Source organism: Cajanus cajan, chromosome 1 (assembly GCF_000230855.2).
Source record: "Cajanus cajan strain Asha chromosome 1, NIPB_CcT2T_4, whole genome shotgun sequence".
In the NCBI taxonomy this organism is placed as follows: Eukaryota; Viridiplantae; Streptophyta; class Magnoliopsida; order Fabales; family Fabaceae; genus Cajanus; species Cajanus cajan.
In genome coordinates, this window is record NC_138517.1 from 12,528,988 (window position 1) to 12,549,618 (window position 20,631).

Sequence of the window (20,631 nt, forward strand, 5' to 3'; positions counted from 1 at the left end):
CCGTTCTGGATGCACTCTTGGTGTGTTAATTTTGCATCTAAAACGGGTCGTTCCAGATGCAAAATTAACACACCAAGAGTATATCAGAACGGGTCGTTCTGAAACCAGAACGACCCGTTCTAGATTCAGAACGGGCCGTTCCAAAATTGAGAATAGAATATTATTTATTATTTTATTAAAAAATATAATAAGTTTGAAAAATATTTTTTTATGGTAAAAATTTTAAAATTACTTATTTTTATAAAATACAATTATCTTATAAATAGAGTAATAACTTTTTCTTTTTCTCTTTCTATCTGAATAAATATTTAAGTGTCACTTTATAATTTTTTGTAACTTATTTAAACTTAATAAGATAAACATAATAAAATTATTAATTTATTTTCTTTTAGTGTCCTCTAAATTTTTACATTCATTTAAAACAAAAATATTTTGTATGTTAATTTGAATTAATTTAACGAAGTATCATATGATTTTTAATTTTTTAAATTTTTTTATAAATATACATGAAAAACTTTTTAATTTAACAATTAAATTCTTAAAAATTTGATATAGAACATTAATTATTAAATAGAATAAATCTATCAAGACTTATTCTTGAAGTAAGTAAAATTTTTTCTTCACTAAAAATGAAGATAATTTTACCACAAAATAAAAAATAATTAAAAAATAAAATAAAATGTAAAAACAATATTAATCTTATCCTTGCATGTTTCCATATGGTTTGGACTGTGATGATCATACGATGTATGGGAGCATGACAAGTATAAGCTAGGAGATAACTGCTAGAAGCATAAGGAGATGTCTGAAGTAGATGTTTCTTTTGTAAATTACCTTATGATAACATAGAGTAGCTTATAATTTAAAATTTCATTTAATTAAAAATTGTATATATTAATAATTAATAATAATTATTATTATATTAGCTTTTATATAAATTAACGATAACTATGTTAATTAGTTAAGGTAGTAAATTTGATTCGGTTATAATTAAGCAAAATAATAAATGTTATAGTAATTAATATTAATATTGATTTTAAATGAAAATAAACCAATTTTTTTCCCAAAAGCTAACCCTATATATCAATTAGATTTTTGAATAAGGAATTACATATTTGAAAATAATAAATTTAGGTATATTTTATCAATTTACTAATTTATTAAAATATTAAAACAAATATTGATTCACTTAAATTTATTTGAAAATATCCATGAACCTCTTTAACGGCTTTTATTCACTTGACTTTTATATTTTCGAATTTAAATCTAACAATAAAAGAATAAAAATAAAACAATATTTTAAAATTAAATTATGAAAGATTTCATTTCAGTTAATATAGATATTAATATATTACAATAGTATTGAACTATATTTCGTTTAGTTATAATACGATTTAATTATAATGAGCAAATTTTTATATTATAAATTCAAAACACACAACCCATAAAATGTTGGAGAAAAAAGTTTCTTTAAATGAATTTATCTATTCAAATAAAGATGCCTTTATTTTAAATAATTTATTTAATTAAACTTTTTTTTAACCTTATTTATTTCAAAATTTCAATTTAATAATAAATTTTAAGATAAATAATTGTTTAACTTTTTTAAAAGACAAAACATAACTTATTTTTATTATTTTTGTTATATTACAAGGTATAATTCTAAAAAAACATAGTTAAAATTAAAGTTCGTTTAAATTAAAATTACTTCACCTTACATAAAATAATGAAAATTTCGGTGCATAACCATGAAATTCTAAAGTGTTCACTTCTTTTATTATTATTAACTTATAGCTAATTAAGTTTTAAAAGTTTTTTTTTAAAATTTTAATAAGGTGACATTAAATAAAAAATTAATTATATAAATCATATATTTATGTACCAACCTAATTCATGAACTAAATAAGTTGAATCATACACAACTCAAGTTTGTCCTATTTATTTATCGAGCTCAATCTTTAACTTAAATTCAACTCATTTAGTTCATGAATCAAATTTAACGAGTTAATTATCAAATCGAGTTTTAAATTATTTTTGAGTTGGTTTGATTTATTATATCACTCTTTACATAATCATAATTGTTGTTTCAAATATATACTTCCTTTATTCTCAATTATAAAAAAAATAAAAGCAAAAAATTACTAATTATTAGTATTAAATTTTACAAATTTCATAATATTTTTCTGAAATTATCTTTGTTATAAATGTAATAAATAAATAAATAAATAAGTAATGCAACTAATTAAGAAATCATGCATCAAAAAAGAGATATTTTAAAAAGATTATTATTAAATTCAGCAAAAAATAGTTGAAATTTACTTAAATTTAAGAAAAAAAATGAGTTGTAATAAATTTACTTAGTTAACTAATAAATATATATTACATAATTAAAAACAATATATTTAAAACTAATGCATTAACTAATAAAATAATATATGAGTTAATCACCTATATATTCATTACAAGAAAAAGTTAAATTTTCCACGGATAATTTTCCACGGACAAAAATTCGTCGAAAATTTCCGACGGATTTAGATTTCTGACGGATTTTTAACTGATGAAATTTCCGATGAAATTTTCGACGAATTTAAATCCGTCTGAAATTTTCGACGGCATTTCCCACGGATTTAAATCCGTCTGAAATTATTAAATAAAATTGAAGCCAATTATTTTTCAAATGTAACCGATCCTGATCTAATTAAGCCAATTGTCAGTGTAAAGTTTTTTTACACTGGCAAACAATTATATCTTTTAATTGTGTCATGTCACTATAAACACATTTACTTTTAACAGTGACATGACACAATTAAAAGATATAATTGGTTATTACTGTAAAAAAAATTTTACACTGGCAATGTATAAATAATTAACTCATAATATATTATCTAATTTTGAATAATTTACCTTTTTATCTGCGCATCGCGACAGTTTATGTCTGGTTTTCAATAACGTTTGATAGATTTTTATATGTTCATTTACAATTTACGTACTGAACAAAATTTTCAGACCTCTTCAACCAACATTTAAGAGTTTAGGAACAGCAAACGGAACATGCCAGATTTCTCAATATATCACGTTTCAAGCAGACTTGATCTCCTTCGACGTTGTAATGTGCTACATTGTTACAACTGTGATTTCTTGGTACACTAAGAATTTTTCTCTATCAGCAAATCCCTTCTAGCTAGTTCCACATAGAGTTTTGAATTGTCGGGTGAAAGGTTTTAACTGATAAAGCATGCTACTATAACTCGTTGAAACTGCCATGGAAGTTAAGAAACTTGTTAAGAATAACTAGTTTGTAAAGATATTAGTTTGTTAGAAATGAACTCTATAAATAGAGCATTAACACACTATCATTGTATCTTTTATCAATGTATCAATTCAATGGGAATTTTCTATTGAGGCCCCCTCTTATTCTTTGAGCTCTATTAGTTTGGCCTTATCAAGTTGGAGTGACTTGTGTTGAATCACATATCACATTTCTGAAAACTTATTTAAGATTAGCTGAGAAAGGTTGAGAGACATTAAGTCAATGAAGAGAATGCCATTAGCCTTCTTTAATTTCCACAAGTGGTTTCTAGCCATCAAATTACTAACTGCAAATTGGGAGTGTGCAGTCCAGTAAAATAGGTATCATATTTTGATTAGATGTTGCTTCCATATATATAAATAAAACAAATGAATGTCGTCTGGCAATAAATTGTCATAAAAATTAAGAAACACTGGCAAGCAAATTGCAAGTTAGGAGCCAAAAGTTTGAACCAGATTTTACATGTTAAAAGTGTATTTTACATTCAAAATTATGTCTATAACTCTTGCTCATGAGATGCATGATCATTGCAATTTATGACAACCTAAGAACTTATTGTGAAAACCAACAAAAATCAGACTTACACCTTCGTATTTATCGTGGTATCATAAAATGGGCAAGAGCTGAATTCCCATCAAGTCCCTTGTTATCATAGTAAGCAATGAAATCTTTGAGTGATGTTTCCCTATAAACTGGGGGGTTATCTTCTGACAATAGTTCCTTGATGGGTCCATACAATCTTGTTGTTGGATGCAGATGAAGAGTAAAAAAGCATGCCACCGATACTCTAGGCCCTATGTGGTTTGCAAGCACACGGTGCTCCACACTTTTGAATCTGTCGTTGGACATTAGCTGCAATTTTGCAACATAAAATCCACTTTTAGCCAATAATTTCTTCATACCGATGATTGAATTCAAACTCATGCAAACATAGAGGCAGAGAGATGTATGTGAAAACTAAGAACAGGTAGGATCAGTCTTTAGTCCTGCAAATTAGTCTCATTATTGTAGAATCATAGCAGCTGATGCTTATTCTCATATGTAATTAACACCAATTCAATGGAAAAAGGTCTAAATATAATGATGATGACAAAAGTAATGCTCATCATAAAAAAATACATCGAATCTAATTTTAGAAGACAAACTTATTTGTGTTTGATAAGATTATTGTAGGTGGTAAAATTCCTATTTTTAGTATTTAACACAATTGCAGAGTTTAAATTCAAGTACTGGTTAAATTGAAACAACCTCATACCAGTTGATTAAGCTATAAGGATATGAATGATAAGATAAGGATATGAATCAACTTCCTATTTTCCAATGGGAACCTTTGTAGGAATTTTTATAACCTCTTATGTAATTCATTTTTTATTTATCATAATTAATTATTAATTAAATATTAATATTTTAAAATAAATTATCAATAAATAAAAAATATTTTTTACAATACAGATTATTAATTGTAAATTTAAAATATAATTTATATGTTTAAAAATATTTATATATATTTATTTTAAATATAATTTATATATTCAAATATAGTATTTTTTTATATAATTTATTATAAATTTTAATTATATTATACAATATAAACATATTTGTACATTATATAGACTAAAATACTAGTAATACTATATGTTGAAAATAAACAATAAAACTTGTACTCAAACTCAACTAATGTAGTTGTGAATGTTAAAAAAGAACTTATAAATTACTCATCAGATGTAATGCATTGAATTCACATCAATATTATATGGCACACATTGAGATTTAGAATGATCAAAGTATCAACTTGTACAATGTGATCTGCTAACTTAAAGAAACCCAAGTACTAGTCGTAAATGCAAATCATATAGGATTTCATTAGGGTGCAAATGGAATACATTTTCATCAACATCTTTTAGGTCATACAACTGTAGCATTTAGAAAGAAAAGTGATGTTGGAGATCCCACTTATATTCTATTATTTAACGTTATTTCTAATCGATGTATGAATTTTAATATGTCCCTCGTACTAAAGACACAAACATTTTAAGTGTGAAATTAATTTACAAAATTTGAAATTTGTCTAATAATGAGTTATATGAAAGACTCAATAATTATTAAGATAGATTTTTGTCATCTTAAAAATGTGAAATTCAATCTAGTTCCATCTTATTTTTTTATTGACGTGAGATCTTAACAAGTAACTCTTACACCAATCTTGTTGTATATTTCATTCATCGAGTAGTAAAATTGGAAAATAGAACCAACTTACCTGTAGTAGATCTCCAATGTTTACTACTAGAGCTCCAGGAACCGGGGGAACATCAACCCATCCATTATGGCTCAAAACTTGGAGCCCTCCAATGTGATCTTGAAGCAAAATTGTTAAGAAATCAGGATCAGAGTGCCTGGTAGTGCCCATAGTGAGTTCTGGCTCAGGACATGATGGATAATAGTGAAACAATATTGAGTGTCCCTTTGCACAATCCATGCTTTCAAGATGGTCGGTGTTGAGTCCAAGTGCTTCTGATAATAACCCAAATAAAACTCTCCCCAACACCTGAACTTGCCTAGAGTATTCCATTGTTATATCCCTACATATCAAATCAAATCACCCCCAAAAGAAAAACAAAAAAAAATCATTTTAGGTACAAAACAATTGCTTTTTCATTTTTTTCAATTATAACAAAAATCCATATTTGAGGACTCTACATTTCTACCCTACGGTGACTACATTTCTATCATATGTCATTAGTCTTTTAAATTTGAAGAAAATTTATTTTAATTTCTCAAATTTAGAATTGACTCTTTTAGTTTCTAAAAATTCAAAACAACTTGGTTTAAACTCTTTAGACTAACTATAGCATTATTGACAGACATAAGCTGAATCATTTGTAGAACATCAGTTGAGTTGAAGGTAAAGTTTGATACTAATAAGTTTTGTGTGAAAATTTACTAATATGTGAGTTTTATTTGATAAATATGTTAATGACCTTTGATTAGAGACAATGTAACAAGTTATTTTTGTTCTTCAAATTAAAATGCTTGAAAATCAATTTTAAAATTGAAAAAAAAAATTATTTCTAAATTTGAGAGATTAAAAATATATAAAAAAAAGTATTTTATTTTTTTCTTCTAACCCCATCCATAAAAAACTCATACAAGTAAATAGGAAAAACCATAGATGTATTCCCTTTTATCTAAAATTGTTGATGTAGAACAAATTTCAAGTTTCATTAATGTCTTTTTTTTTATTACATATTTTCAATTTAATAATCATGTCTTATTTCACGACTATTCTTATAATAAATGGTAAATGGCGATATGTTAAACTAAACATACTAATTTATTAATAATATTTATTAAGATGTGTTTTAACCTTAAAAATGATTTGGGATTGGATAGAGTAATTTTTCATGTGCTTTTTAATACTGTATTAATTTTCCATTAAATTGATGAAGATTCATCTCGAAATTTATGTTGATATTTAATGCATACTATGATACATAAATTACCAAAAATCTAATTTGAATTGCATGTAAGTTTAGTCATACTAAATAATCTCAATACCATGCAAATGAAACTTGAGTTCATACACAGATAAAAAAAAAAGAATATTGAAAGTCGAAAGTTACCTAATGATAGAAGGCACTTCTTGAGGATCAAGAGGTTGAGGAGCCATGACACAGAAAAGAGTGTCCCTCCAATTAGCATACTTGGACTGATACAAATCAAAGTTGCTTCCATACTTCACCTTCTTCAGAAGCTCCCTGCTATAATACTCGCCCTTCACCTCTTGCGCCAGCTCGTGGAACTCACGCGCCGCCGCCAACGCCTCCTCCAACACCGTCACCGGTATCCCGTGATTCACCACTTGGAAGAACCCCACCGTCTCCGCCGCCTGCCGGACACCCGCCACCGCGCCGGAGCGGTCTCCGGCGACGTCCCCGAGGTCGATTACGGGGATCCTGAAGTGGGCACCGGGGGGCTCGTGGGAAAGTGTGTCGGCGGCGGCGAGGTCTTCCGGCGGACGGATGAAGAATGGTGGGAGTTTGGTGACGCCGGCGTCGACGAGGCCCTTGACGCCGGCTTTGGATTGGTCGAAGGCCTTTAGTTGATCCAATCGGTGGTGGGGTGTGGAACTTCCGGCGCCGGCGACATCCATTATGGTTTGGTGTGCTACGAAATTAGCTTCGTGATGTTTTTTTAATGTGAGTGTTTGGTGTGCTACGAAGTCTGTCTTGGTGTTCGTTCACACGTGTGTGTGTCGGATTTTATTTTTAAGGATGGTGTCTTTTAAGCCTGAGAACCGGGGCTTAATTTTCTAAAGCCGATGAAAAAAAATTGAGTTGTTTTGTTTGCAAATCGATTATTATATTGGATAAGTTGGACCATGATTCTTAGTTTTATCGAATTGGAGGAATATTTTGGTTTGTCAAAAAGCTCAACAGCAGAGGGAGGGGTAAAGTGAAGGCTTTTTCACACTGTTTTGATGTTCCTCCTTAGATGAGGAGAGTGGCAAAGCAGGGAAGAGGGAGAAAGAAATAGAGTAGGGGAGATGACTGATGAGGATATGCATGATAGGGAAGTGAGAGATGGGAATTGGAGAGTGGATATAGATAATTTCATTAGTTTCAATCCCAAATCCCAAATCTACCACACTTCACTGTTTTTAATATATTTCCAAATCGATTAAGATTCATACCTCGATTATCTCCATTTCATTTTTTTTTTTTCTTCGGCTAAAACGACTTCGATCAGGGTGGTAAATTTTGATCAACCCCTATTGTCTATAGTCGTGCAATTCATTATGATTTCATCACATTGTATCTTATTATAAGGGTTTTAGTGGTATATTTATAGTATAGAATTCTTGATGTGATTGTAAATTCGATCGATGATAAAAGAAAAATCAATCATAATTTACGATAAATGATAGGTTTATGAAAATTTATAATAATTATTTTAAAAGTCTTACAAATTATGAAGAAAAAAAATACTAATAATACATTATAATTAAACTCATTTTACAATATTTTATGAATTTAATAAAATATGTTATAAAAATAAAAATTTTACATAATCAATCAGTTTATATGACTTTTAAGATGATTATTATTAATATTTTAAAAGTTGATAAATTTATAAATTATGATTCATTGATCGCCTAAAATTGTTTTACACCGAGAGTGTATTATATCATCTTTATTATGTGAAACCAACAACTAAATAAAAAATATCTACGTTACCAACTACTACCTCAAGTCCTAATGGATGGATGCATTTTGAGTTTTATGGTGGGAATTGTCCCCGCAAAATTTTACATTTTACTTATATGTATTTAACAAAATAATTTTTTGCCCCACAAAAATAATAAGTATTATCTTCATAAAATAATTTTCTTTTAAATAAGAAAAAATTATAAAAGGTAAGCAAAAAATTAATATTAATTTTATTACTTTTAACCTTCTAATTTTTATCATTTCACCTTTTTATCATAAAAATTAGAATGACAATAATAGAAGAGTTTAAACTTAAGATCTATTACATACTATTTTAATCCTTCATTACTAATCTTTTTTTTTTTTTTTATGAATAAAATGGTAAATAGTGAATGACACCTCTAAGATTATTACTAAAGGAGCTAAGAACATACTAAAGATTCTTCGACTAAGCATCATTGTCCACTTAGTAATTTAGTAGTGTTCAATTTGACATAAAATTAACTTTATCTGTTGAGTTGATGATTCATAAAGGCTCATTAGAGAAATCTCACGTTTGATACTAAGAAATTTACTTGAATAGATATGTTACCAAAGTAAAGTTTTAATGGTTATAGAGAGTGTTTAACCTATCATAGAAAATGCAATCTTGGACTAGATCTTAGATCATTTATATCAACCTACAATGGTCCCTTCACTACTAATTTGATCTTAGTACTTTCATTTTACTTCTTTGGTGTATTAAACAAGTTAATCAAGATTATAAATACAAATCTCATTATAATTTCAAACAGAAAAAAATCCATAATAACTAGTTTTCTATAAAAAAAAAAATGAAGAAGAAGAAGAAAACTAATACACTAATATTTTTAATCCTAGTGCTTCTAGACATCATTTGAGAAGTTTTAACTTCCTAATATTTATGATATAACTATTTGGATATCTTGATAATAAATTTTTCATCATGCTTTGACTTACCTTGAATGAATGATTCAAAATAGTTTTGAATCTATAAGTTTTACAAAAGCTTGACTCATTGATATAAAAATTCTTTTCTAAATATTATTTCATACTTATTAATTTGAAATAAAAAATGAGTTGGGTTGAATTGATATGAAATTCACTCAATTCAATAATAACTAAATAAATTTAAAATTCAATTTAAATATTTTCTTTTCATTAATCGAGTGTTTAAGTTCACAAATGACTCCATTCAATTTAAAATTAGGATTATTTAAGTAAAATTATCCTAATATCGCACATATTCTAAATGTCACTAAATCAAATTTAAATGTGCAATAAATTTTTAAATAGAAAGGGAGTATCTCTGATTTTTTTTTATGCTTTTTAATACATATTGTATTACTATTTTTTTTTTTTTTTTTGTATTTATAAAACTGAGATACCTGTGCAGTGTACATATCCATATATACCTAGTGGCTAGTTGAATCTTATGTTTGATCAGCCATGACCCATGAGTTGAAAAGATTGTCAGTTGTTCTGAAACAAGTGTTGAGGCACATCACAATAGGTTGAAATTGGTGGGTACCCCATTTCCAACTCCAGCCACTCATTATTCATTAGGGTTACATACAAATAGTCTCAAGTACTCTGAGAATAATATACACAACAATCTTTTTGTATTATCATAATACAAAAACTATAAGCGTTTCTCTTCTATAATAAAAATTATCTAAGAGTGCCTTCACCATGTTCTATCTCTAGAACTAGATGCAGCTTATTTAAAAATTAAAATTCACTAGATAATGAAAAATGAAAATCTTAGTCCATAAAAGGCACACTTAAGCCAACTCCAATAGAATCAAGAGTGCTCCAAACTAATTCACAACCTGAAAGGCTGCAAGGGAGTGTTCCCATCAAGGCCTTTTTCATCAAAATAATGTGCCATAACATCTTTCACAGTAGTGTCCCTAAACATTGCTGGGTTTTCTTCTGATAATAGTTCCTTTATTGGACCAATAACCTTAGATGTACCCTGTGGTGATGTGTTTACAAAGAAACTTGCTATTGAAATTCTGGGGCCTATATGCCTCGCTAAGACCCGGTGATACGCACTCACGAACACGCCATTTGTTACAAGCTGCACCAATCAAAAGGACTAGATTGATAAATATACATAATCATCAGAAGTTGTTATGTCAGTGATTTATATTGGCAAAATCATAAAAATAGATTGCAGAAGTACCAAAATTTCAAGAATAAAACATGACATTCTCTATGATATTCTAGTTGGTAATTATAACTCGTTATTGATGGAAATCCTATAAAAGTGCCGAAAATAATTTAGGCTGTTATGTTCAGTTGTTCACCATGTCTTATGAAAAGTTTCCAACTTATTGCTGTAAGCAAAGTAAATGTAGATGACCATGCTAATTTTGTGTAAAACTAGATTTCTAGAGGACTAGTGTAAGTTAGCAATGAAAAGGTGTAAACACAGTTAATTTGAATTGTAGTAACAATGCATGAAGAGGAATATGGTCTCATTTTATTTCATTACATGGTTTCTAGTCTTGCCTTTTATTGAGTTTTGCAGGTTATGGATTGACAACTCCAATTACATTAAATTAAACATTGTGCAATTCTTTTATCAACTTTTGTTGTTACAAAGAAAGTAATATTTTTTTTTGTTTCCACAAGTGCCTCCTAGGCAATTTTGTTTGAAGTACAGTTGGATACTAAATGTGAACACTTTTGCTAATGTGAATTTGAATCTTATTTCATCACATTGTGAGAGACTAACCCCTTTTGCTAGTGTCAACTCACGTTGATAAAATTACAAGAAAATAGAGAAAATATGATTATGACAAATACATGTGTTTAGAAAGTACTTACATGTAGAAAATCCCCGATGTTTACAACTAGAGATCCATGCACTGGATGAACATCAACCCATTGATTCTCATGGAGAACTTGAAGACCACCCATCTGGTCTTGTAGAAGAATTGTCATGAAATCACTATCTGTGTGCTTTGAAGTGCCCAGAGTTAATTCAGGTTCGGGGCAGGCAGGGTAGTAGTGACACAAAATAAATTGTCCATCAGCAGAGTCCAATTCATTAAGGTATGAAGGATTGATGCCAAGTGCTTCTGAGAATAGTTCAAAGATTGTATAGCCCAATGCTCTTATTTTCTTTGAGTATTCAATCACAATGTCTCTAAAGATACACGATTATGTCATCAAAGGAAAAGGTTCAAAAATTTGATAGGGTCTACAAGTGAAATGCATAAGTGAAATCCTCTGGGGCTTGGGCTGTTCTAAAATGAGTAAGTGTATAAAATGAAAAAGTAAGTTCACTGTTGATTGGAATTAAAGTGTTTTACATAAGCTTAACTAATTTTCAATCAACAGCAGATATACTCCTAGTTTCTCATTTTATACTCTTGTTCACTTTGGATGAGACCAATAAATGTCATGTAACAGATATGAAATATAAGAAATATTCCATAGATATTGTTGTTAAGGGTGAGTTTTACTTTTTGCAGATTTTCTTGTTTTCTTTTTTGTTGTTGTTAATACTTGTAAAAATGTCATCTTATTTTTCACACGTAGTATTTTTTGTAAATATCGATATAAATAAAAATAATAATAAAAACAGACTATGTTCACAGACCTACTTATCTTATGACTAATTTTCTCGTATCATAATTTTCTCTTTGAAACGAGTCTTTACTTCAAGGGAAAAAATAATTAATTAATATTTGATGCTACACTTCATAATAAATCAAAGATTTTTTTTAATCCACTTTAATTGTTTACCTGTTAACTATGATGCCTAATCTTTTCTTCTAAACTAAGTTGCTTACTTTAGATAACTTACTTGTTATACTTTTTACTAGTTAAATTGATTTATATATCTTGTACCATAAAAAAGGTAAGTGTAACAATGGTCCACCTTTGTAATTTTTCAATTCACTGCAAAGTTATTCAAACATGGTCAAATACCAAGACCACTTGTAAGCCACCCGAAGGATAAGTAATCACATGATGGTGTCAAGTGGCAAAATTAGTACTAGTAACATTACCTGCATACTACTGGTATTTCTTCTGGATTGGGAGGATCAGGACTTAGAAAAAATGAAATTGTATCCCTCCAATTAGCACCCTTGCCTCTGAAAGGGTTAACATTGGAGAAGTATCTGACTTTCTTATTGCTATCTCTGGAGTAAAAGGTTTTCCTCACCTCATCATCTTGTTCATTAAACCTACGAATTCCACATATCATCTCATCCAAGACCTCAACGCCAATACCATGATTGATCACCTGAAAAAAACCCCACTTCTTGCATGCACTTCGAATCTTGTCCACTACTTCAGCATGTAGGGATGAGTTTGTGTTTATGTCTTGGAGGTCTATGATGGGGACACTCAACTTTGAGTCACTTTTTGTGGCCTCATTGAGGTCTAACTTGGCATGATGGAACATGCGTGGAATCTTTGTTACCCCAGAGTCTAATAGGCCTTTCACACCAAGTTTTGTGTCATCAAATGCTTTGACTTCAGCTGTTCTATCATAAGTGGAATTGTTACTTGCCTCTGACTCTAACTTGTTTGTGCTTGTGACCACCATGTCGGGAAACTTGCAGAAAATACTCTCAAATCACCAATTATGTTACTCCCTTAAAAAGACAGTGAAGGGAGGACAATGAAATGGCTGGTTGGTAGGGTGGAAAAAGTAGGCACGTTTTATAATTTGAGAAAATAGTCTATTCATGATGGAACACACAGTTTTTACTCTTTCATTCATTAAGAAATTACCATATATGATAAGTTTAAGTCTTACAAAACTACCTTAAAAGTCATACCTACATCAACCAAGATTTCTGATTGGTTGTTAGTGTGAAACTCTTTACACTGACCGTGCATAAGATTTAAACTCATTATTTACTCTGCTTGAGGCTAAACATGAATTAAGCCTTCTTGTTCTATTTGAAAACCACATTTGAATTAAATATTTCTGCTTACCTTCACTGATAGTACTACATATTGTATCCATCACCCTCTTGACTAAGACAACCAACTTATTTAATTAAAGATTCTCACAAAAACTATAGAAGTCATACAGGTCGGGTTCCTTAGATGGGTTAGAATTGCTTAAAATAAAGGTGCTGACGTCCCAAGGGGAAAATTATGGCCAAAGGGGCCATGATGATTCAATCGATGACAACACTGGAGATAAAAGTATAAAACAAATTTTGGTTGAAAAAGAAGCAATACTGCTCAATCCGTTTTTCATCTGAAAAATCATTATTCAGCACATTATATTATACAATTTGCTTTTGAAAAGTTCCTAATTAACTTTTTTTTTTCTTGTGTAGAATCGTCACACTAATGTTAGTACCAATGACCTTATGCTTATTACCCAAATCCCTGTTATTGAGTCGCTCCTAGTGAGTTAATTTACATATTATTTGAATTCATTAGAAAATTTAACTAATTAAATAAACTAAATTCTCAACAGAAATTTCATTGTTATAACATCTATTTTGATTTTAAAAATATTGTCTGGAGTTGCTTTGACTGAATTAATTCATTTTGGTAAATTGAAATCTTGGTCGATCACTTCTGGGTTGACATGATTATTAGTTTTCTTTTTTCCAAACAAAGTACTGTGACATGTTATGTTACAGTATATACTATGTATGTAGATTGATTTAATCAGGAAGGTGGTCCAATTCCAACCACTCTTTCATGAGAACGCTAAATAAAATAAATTCAGGGGTGTAATTGAGAATAATATACTCAGAAGTCTATATTGTATCATAAATATCATAATACAGAAACTAGAAGCTTTGCTCGTGTGCAGTACAAATGATTAAGGATGATGCCTTAACCTTGTTCTGTCTCTAAAACTTGATGCTGTTAATTTAAAATTCACAGGATAGTAAGATACTGATTATCATAATTCATAGTCAATGGCACAAGTTAACCATAATAAAATGCACACTAAAGCCAACTCCAAGAGAATCGAGAGTGCTCCAATCAAATTCTCAACAGTCACTTCACAACCTAAAGGAGTGCAAGGAAGAGTTCCCATCAAGGCCTTTTTCAAAATAATGTGCTTTGACATCTTTTACCGTGGTATCCCTGTAGAGTGGTGGATTGTCTTCTGATAACAGTTCCTTTATTGGACCAACAACCTTTGAGCTACCCTGTGGTGTTGAGTTAACAAAGAAGCTTGCTACAGAAATTCTAGGGCCTGTATGCCTTGATAAGACTCGATGATAGACACTAACAAACTTGTCATTTGTTAGAAGCTGCACCAACAAGGAGATTGATAAATATGATCAACAAAAGTTGTGTATGTCTGAGATTTTATTTCTGATATATCATAATAGATGGCAGAAGCACAAAAATTTATAAAGCAGAACATGACATTTGTTACGACGTTTTGGGGGTTGGAGTAACATGCATAAGGTCTTAGATTCAAACCTTGATACCATTATTATAATATTTCGTACTTATCAAAAAAAGATGATAATCTAATTAAAGAGCTGAAGATATTTTTGGTCACTATAATGAGGATGTCTCACCATGATACAAATTAGATGGTTAAAACTTAAAATAAAGGCACCAAGAGTTGTTTGTGATCGTGAGGTATATTTATCAAGTTCAAAAGGAAGTTTTATTATAAATTTATACATCCGACTATATTCTACGATGGTGAATATTGAGCTTTAAAGAGACCCAAGAGAAAAATGTGAGAGTGGCATAAATAAGGATGTTAACATGAAGGACATGATACAAAATAAATATTGGTGTGACTCCAATTGAGGAAAAGATAACAGAAAATTGGTTAAAGTGGTTTGGAGTTTGGACACATGTAGAGAAGACCGCTAGAAACTTTTCAAATATTATACATGTGTTTACCTGTAGAAAATCCCCAATGTTTACAACAAGAGATCCATGCACTGGATGAACATCAATCCATTTATTCTCATGAAGAACTTGAAGACCACCCATTTGGTCTTGTAGAAGAATTGTCAAGAAACTATTATCAGTGTGCTTTGAGGCACCCATAGTTAATTCAGGTTCAGGGCATGGTGGATAGTAGTGACACAAAAGAAATTGTCCATCAGCAGACTCCAATTCATTAAGGTAAGAAGAATGAAGGCCAAGAGCCTCTGAGAATAGCTCAAAGATTGTAAAGCCCAGTGCCCTTACTTTCTCTGAATATTCAATCACAATGTCCCTGCAAAAACATTATTATTTCATCATAGACAAAGGGAAAAGGTCGAAATTTGATAGGGGGTCTACAAGTGAATTGCACAAGTAACTTGGACTACATGTGAATGTGTGATGTAATAAACATGAGTGAAAATTTTTGCACAGTTGTTGCTAAACTACTGATGGTGCTTAATGTGTGGAATTTATTTTTTAACTTTTTGAATGATAATTACAAAAATGCAACCTATTTTACCAGTGATATTTTTGTACTCATTAACAAGCTTAGAAGAAAAAAAATCTTGTGAAGCAGCACTCCCACCGCTTTCTGCTGTTTTGCTTGCATGAAACTCTTTTAAAATTTAAAGTGAACCTTTATTTTAATATTTTCAATCATTGATGAGAACCAATGAGTGATATTATAAGCTACTACATTGCAGAGTTATTACACTGTACTTTCCATAAAAAACCTAGAACAGCTATGAACAACTAAATTTTCAATTTACTGCATAGACAGACTGATGATAAATACCAGGACCATTGGAAAACCTTATTTCTTAAGAATTTAATTGCAATACCCAGATAATCATTCAATTTATGTATTCTTGTAATAATTACATAGATTATATCTAGGATGATTTCTAATTAGTTAATAGCTTAAAAATTAGTAAGAGAAAAACATGTTTCGAGTCCTTATACTTTTGATCAAATGTGGTCAAAGTCCTTATACTTTCATACTGATAAACATGTGGATTTAGTCTCTCATCTTTAAGAATTCATCATGCTTTTTGTTGGAATTCAAGAAGAATTAGAAGACTTAAACTCATATATTTTATTCATACTTGTAACCTTTTAAATACATAATTGAAAGTTGATACAAATTCTGCTCATAAACATAAAATTAAATGACAAATATAAATACTCATAAAAGTGTAACAGCACCTATAATTCCTATAATTAAAAAATCATAACCGTAGGAATTCTAATAATGCTCCATTAATATGAAATAAACTCAAATAATAGATGCTGATTCAGATTCTCAACACTCCTCCTTGAATCAGTAGCTATTAACTCGAAGTTTCCCTCTCAAGTTCTCAAACTTTCCTTTTGGAAGTGCCTTTGTGAAGATGTCTGCCAATTGATCTTCTGTTATTCAATCTAACTCTTCCTGTCTTTGAATACCATTTATTGGAATTTGTCATATCAAATACATCTTGCTTAAAAGTGTGACCAAATCTTTCATGCCAAACATTACTCTTATCAATTTTAGCAATAAAATCATGATCTTCAATCAAATCAAATTTCAAATAAAAACCGTTTTTGGTCATCTCAATCTTTGCAATCTCTAAACCATGTTCATCCATGATAAAACAATAATTCTCTTTAAAAGAGACTCCATAACCATTCCTTAGCATTTGTGGAACACTAAGAACATTTTGATCCAATTTTGGAATGTAGAGAACATCTTTAACAATTATCATACCTTTCTTGGTTGCAATAGAAATTGTACCTTTTCCATTGGCTTGTACAATTTCACCATTTCTCATCTTGACTTTTGGCTTAATTGATTTGTCAATGGAGGTAAAAAATGATAAATATTTAGTCATGTGACTAGTGCAACCACTGTCAATGAGCCAAGTATTCAATTCATGTGAATTGAATTCTTGAGATGCCATAAATAAATACTCATCTTCATCATCATTTTTTTCTTCAACCACATTTGCCTGTTTTTCTAGTTGTTGTTCAGGCTGATTCTTCTTTAATCTGCAATACTTTTCACTATGACCATTTTTATTGCAAAAATTACAATGAAAAAGTGGTTTATCTTTAAACCAACAATCTTCTTTAGAATGGTTGGTTCTTTGACAATGAAAACAAGGCAAAAAATTTCCTTTTCTCGAAGAACCTTCATCTTTTCCTTTGTTCTTATTGAAAGTTCGTGACTTTTCAAAATTCCTTCCATTGTGCTTTGCTCGAAAGGCACCTTCAACAGCTTCATCACTTCTAATGGAGACTCTTTGCTCTTGTGCGTGAAGTTTGCTGGTCAATTCAGTAATTGTGAGAGTTTGCAAATCACAAGACTCTTCAATTGCAGAAATCTTGGCTTCAAATCTTTCAGGCACCGAAACCATGATTTTCTCGACAACCTTTTGATCTATAAATGATGTTTCACCAAGAAGTCACATTTGGTTCACAACATCCATTAATCTGCCAGAATAATCTTTGACAGATTCATTATCCTTCATCTTCATCAATTCAAATTCTCTCTTCAATGTGAGAAGTCTAACAGATTTGACTCTGCTACTGCCTTCAAATTCATCTTGAATCTTGTCCCACACCTGTTTAGGTGTTTCCAAATCCATGATTTTAGTAAAAATATGATCTGCAAGTCCTGCATGTAGACAAGTGATGACTTTATCTTTCTTCAGCTTCTCCTCCTCATAAGCTTTGATTTGTGCAATGGTTGGATTTTCTCTCAATGGTGGTGGATCAGCTTCAGAAATTACAACATTCCATAAGCCTTGAGATCTTAAAACAAATTTCATCTTGACGGCCCAAATATGATAATTTTCACCATTAAACATTGGAATTGCAGGTGAATTGGTGGAAGTAGACATCCTTGCACCAAAAATTGTTTAAACAATAAATCACTCAATTTTGTGTTTGCACTCAACCTCAATGTGTTTAGCTCAATAAACTTTTCCTCACAGACTGTAAGAAGCAAGCTCTTGATACCACTTGTTGGACACTAGTGGGAAAAGAAAACTTCATCAGCGGAAGCACACACACGAGAGAAACAAAAATAGAAAAAAAAACTCAGAAATTAACGTGGTTCGGCAATTCTTGCCTACATCCACAAATACACTCAATAAATTATTTTATTTCTCCACTTGCAATTTTTACAAGGATAAAATTACAAACCTTCTCACACAATTTTTGCACGAAAAAACTGCAAACCATCTCTTGACACACAACTACCCAAGTCCCCAACCCAAGAACTAGAGTTGTTGTGGTGAATAGACCCAAACTATCACCCCTTATTTATAGTAGTAGTCTACTACTTCTCTTCTTCAAAACTACCTGATGTGAGACTTTGGAGGATACCCACACACTTTGGGCACAACATATCCTCCCTTCATCCAAAGTCTCACATTAATCCATCATCATTCACAAGTTTTCTGGCAAAACTTGGAAACTCCTTCTCACAAGTTTTTCTGACGAAACTTGAAAACCATCTTCCTCACAAGTTTTTCTGGCGAAACTTGAAAACCTCTTCTTACAAGTTTTTTTGGTAAAACTTGAAAACCCCTTCCTCACAAGTTTTCTGACGAAACTTGAAAACTCCTTCTTTTCCTCATGAGTGCGGGACATCTTTTCCTCCCTGGTACACTGCTTCTCTTCCTCCCTTGGTCAAAACCTCAATTCTTTTCTGATGTGGAAGATCAAACAATGTTGCAACCACTAAGCATACTAAGAATTAAAAATCCCACAGAGCCCTACCACACCAACAGGCTCTGATACTAAGAATTAAGAAAGGGTTAAATTCACGTGTTTTTTTTAAAGATTGTAGATCAAATTCATCAATGTGAAAGTATAGGGACCTCGACCACGTTTTATAACGTTTTAACCAAAGTATAGGGACTAAAAACACTTTGTTCTTTTCATTAGTAAACTATTATGAAGGGTAACATTACCTGCATACTGCTGGTATTTCTTCTGGCATTGGAGGGTCAGGAGTCAGAAAAAAGGAAATCGTGTCCCTCCAATTAGCAGCAGGGTCTTTGAAAAGAGTACCATTGGAGAAATACCTAACTTTCTTATTCAAATCCCTGCAGTAAAATCTTTTCCTCACCTCACCATCTTGTTCATGAAACCTACGGATTCCACATATCATCTCATCCAAAACCTCAACACCAATACCATGATTCACCACCTGGAAGAACCCCCACTCCTTGCATGCACTTCGGATCTTGTCAAGTGCTTCCACACGCAGGGATGAGTTTGTGTCTATGTCTTGGAGGTCTATGATGGGAACTCTCAACTTTGAGTCACATGGTGAGGTCTGAGTGTGATCCTCCACCTTGGTAGAATAGAACATGCGTGGCATCTTTGTGACCCCAGATTCTAAGAGCCCTTTCACACCAAGTTTTGTTTCGTCAAAGGCTTTTACTTCAGCTATTCTGTCATAAGTTGAATCCTTACCTGTCTCTGACTCTAACAGATTTGAGGCTTTGGCCGCCATACTGGGAAACTGCCAGAAAATGCAAGTTTTTTCTGTGTAACAGAGATAAAAATAACTAGATACTGATATCTTGTAAAGATAGAATAGCTAGAGAAGGGAGACAGTGCTAGCCACCATTGTGGAACAAGTATGCATAATTTAATTTTTAATTTCTATCCAACTAGAGGGGCCACATTGAAAACCACTTTTGATTTGTAAAAAAGAGTTTTGCACGTGATTTGTTAGCTAGTTTGGTTTTCAAAGTTTATTTTGACGTGAATAAAATAGATTAAGACATACTTTTTTATTTGCAGGGTCAAGTTAAAAGAAAATTACAAAGAACGACGTCTCTATCATAAAGTTTATGAGACTAAATATCTGCAGATAAATTAATAGCAAATTAATAGTGAGTGGCTTATTAAAGCTATCAATATTTTATAATAGACTCTCTGATACCATCTTAAAAATATAAGTTTGAAGTTAAATTTATTAAAAAATTTGACTTAAAAATGAAAATTATTCTTCACTTATATTATGTATATTCTAATTTAACCATACACTAGTTCGAAGTGGGATCTCTAACATGTGACAATGTTTTGAAATATTTACAATTTTATTATGTAGACATGGAGTCTCTCAGTCCAACCTTCACAAAATGGCTATTCTTGGTTCTGAAGTGATAGAAAAGGAAAGCAATTTTTTAGTGATAT

At 30.7% G+C, this 20,631-nt stretch overlaps 3 protein-coding genes across 3 annotated transcripts; all 3 read right to left on the minus strand.

Moving 5' to 3' along the window:
- Positions 1–2,889: 2,889 nt before the first annotated feature.
- LOC109791602 (1-aminocyclopropane-1-carboxylate oxidase homolog 1) lies at positions 2,890–7,941 on the minus strand. Its single transcript, XM_020350912.3, has 4 exons — positions 6,931–7,941; positions 5,568–5,889; positions 3,895–4,162; positions 2,890–3,257 (listed from the first exon to the last, which is right to left on the minus strand). The coding sequence occupies exons 1-3, from the start codon at positions 7,458–7,460 to the stop codon at positions 3,905–3,907; spliced, it is 1,110 nt and encodes a 369-aa protein (XP_020206501.1). The 5' UTR covers positions 7,461–7,941; the 3' UTR covers positions 2,890–3,257; positions 3,895–3,904.
- A 2,071-nt stretch (positions 7,942–10,012) lies between these two features.
- On the minus strand, positions 10,013–13,278 carry LOC109791598 (1-aminocyclopropane-1-carboxylate oxidase homolog 11). The gene is made up of 3 exons (XM_020350908.3): positions 12,561–13,278; positions 11,371–11,692; positions 10,013–10,618 (listed from the first exon to the last, which is right to left on the minus strand). Exons 1-3 carry the CDS (start codon positions 13,103–13,105, stop codon positions 10,361–10,363), a joined length of 1,125 nt encoding a protein of 374 aa, XP_020206497.1. The 5' UTR covers positions 13,106–13,278; the 3' UTR covers positions 10,013–10,360.
- A 981-nt stretch (positions 13,279–14,259) lies between these two features.
- LOC109791604 (1-aminocyclopropane-1-carboxylate oxidase homolog 1) lies at positions 14,260–20,073 on the minus strand. The gene is made up of 3 exons (XM_083075207.1): positions 19,395–20,073; positions 15,406–15,727; positions 14,260–14,792 (listed from the first exon to the last, which is right to left on the minus strand). Exons 1-3 carry the CDS (start codon positions 19,940–19,942, stop codon positions 14,538–14,540), a joined length of 1,125 nt encoding a protein of 374 aa, XP_082931333.1. The 5' UTR covers positions 19,943–20,073; the 3' UTR covers positions 14,260–14,537.
- Positions 20,074–20,631: the final 558 nt, after the last annotated feature.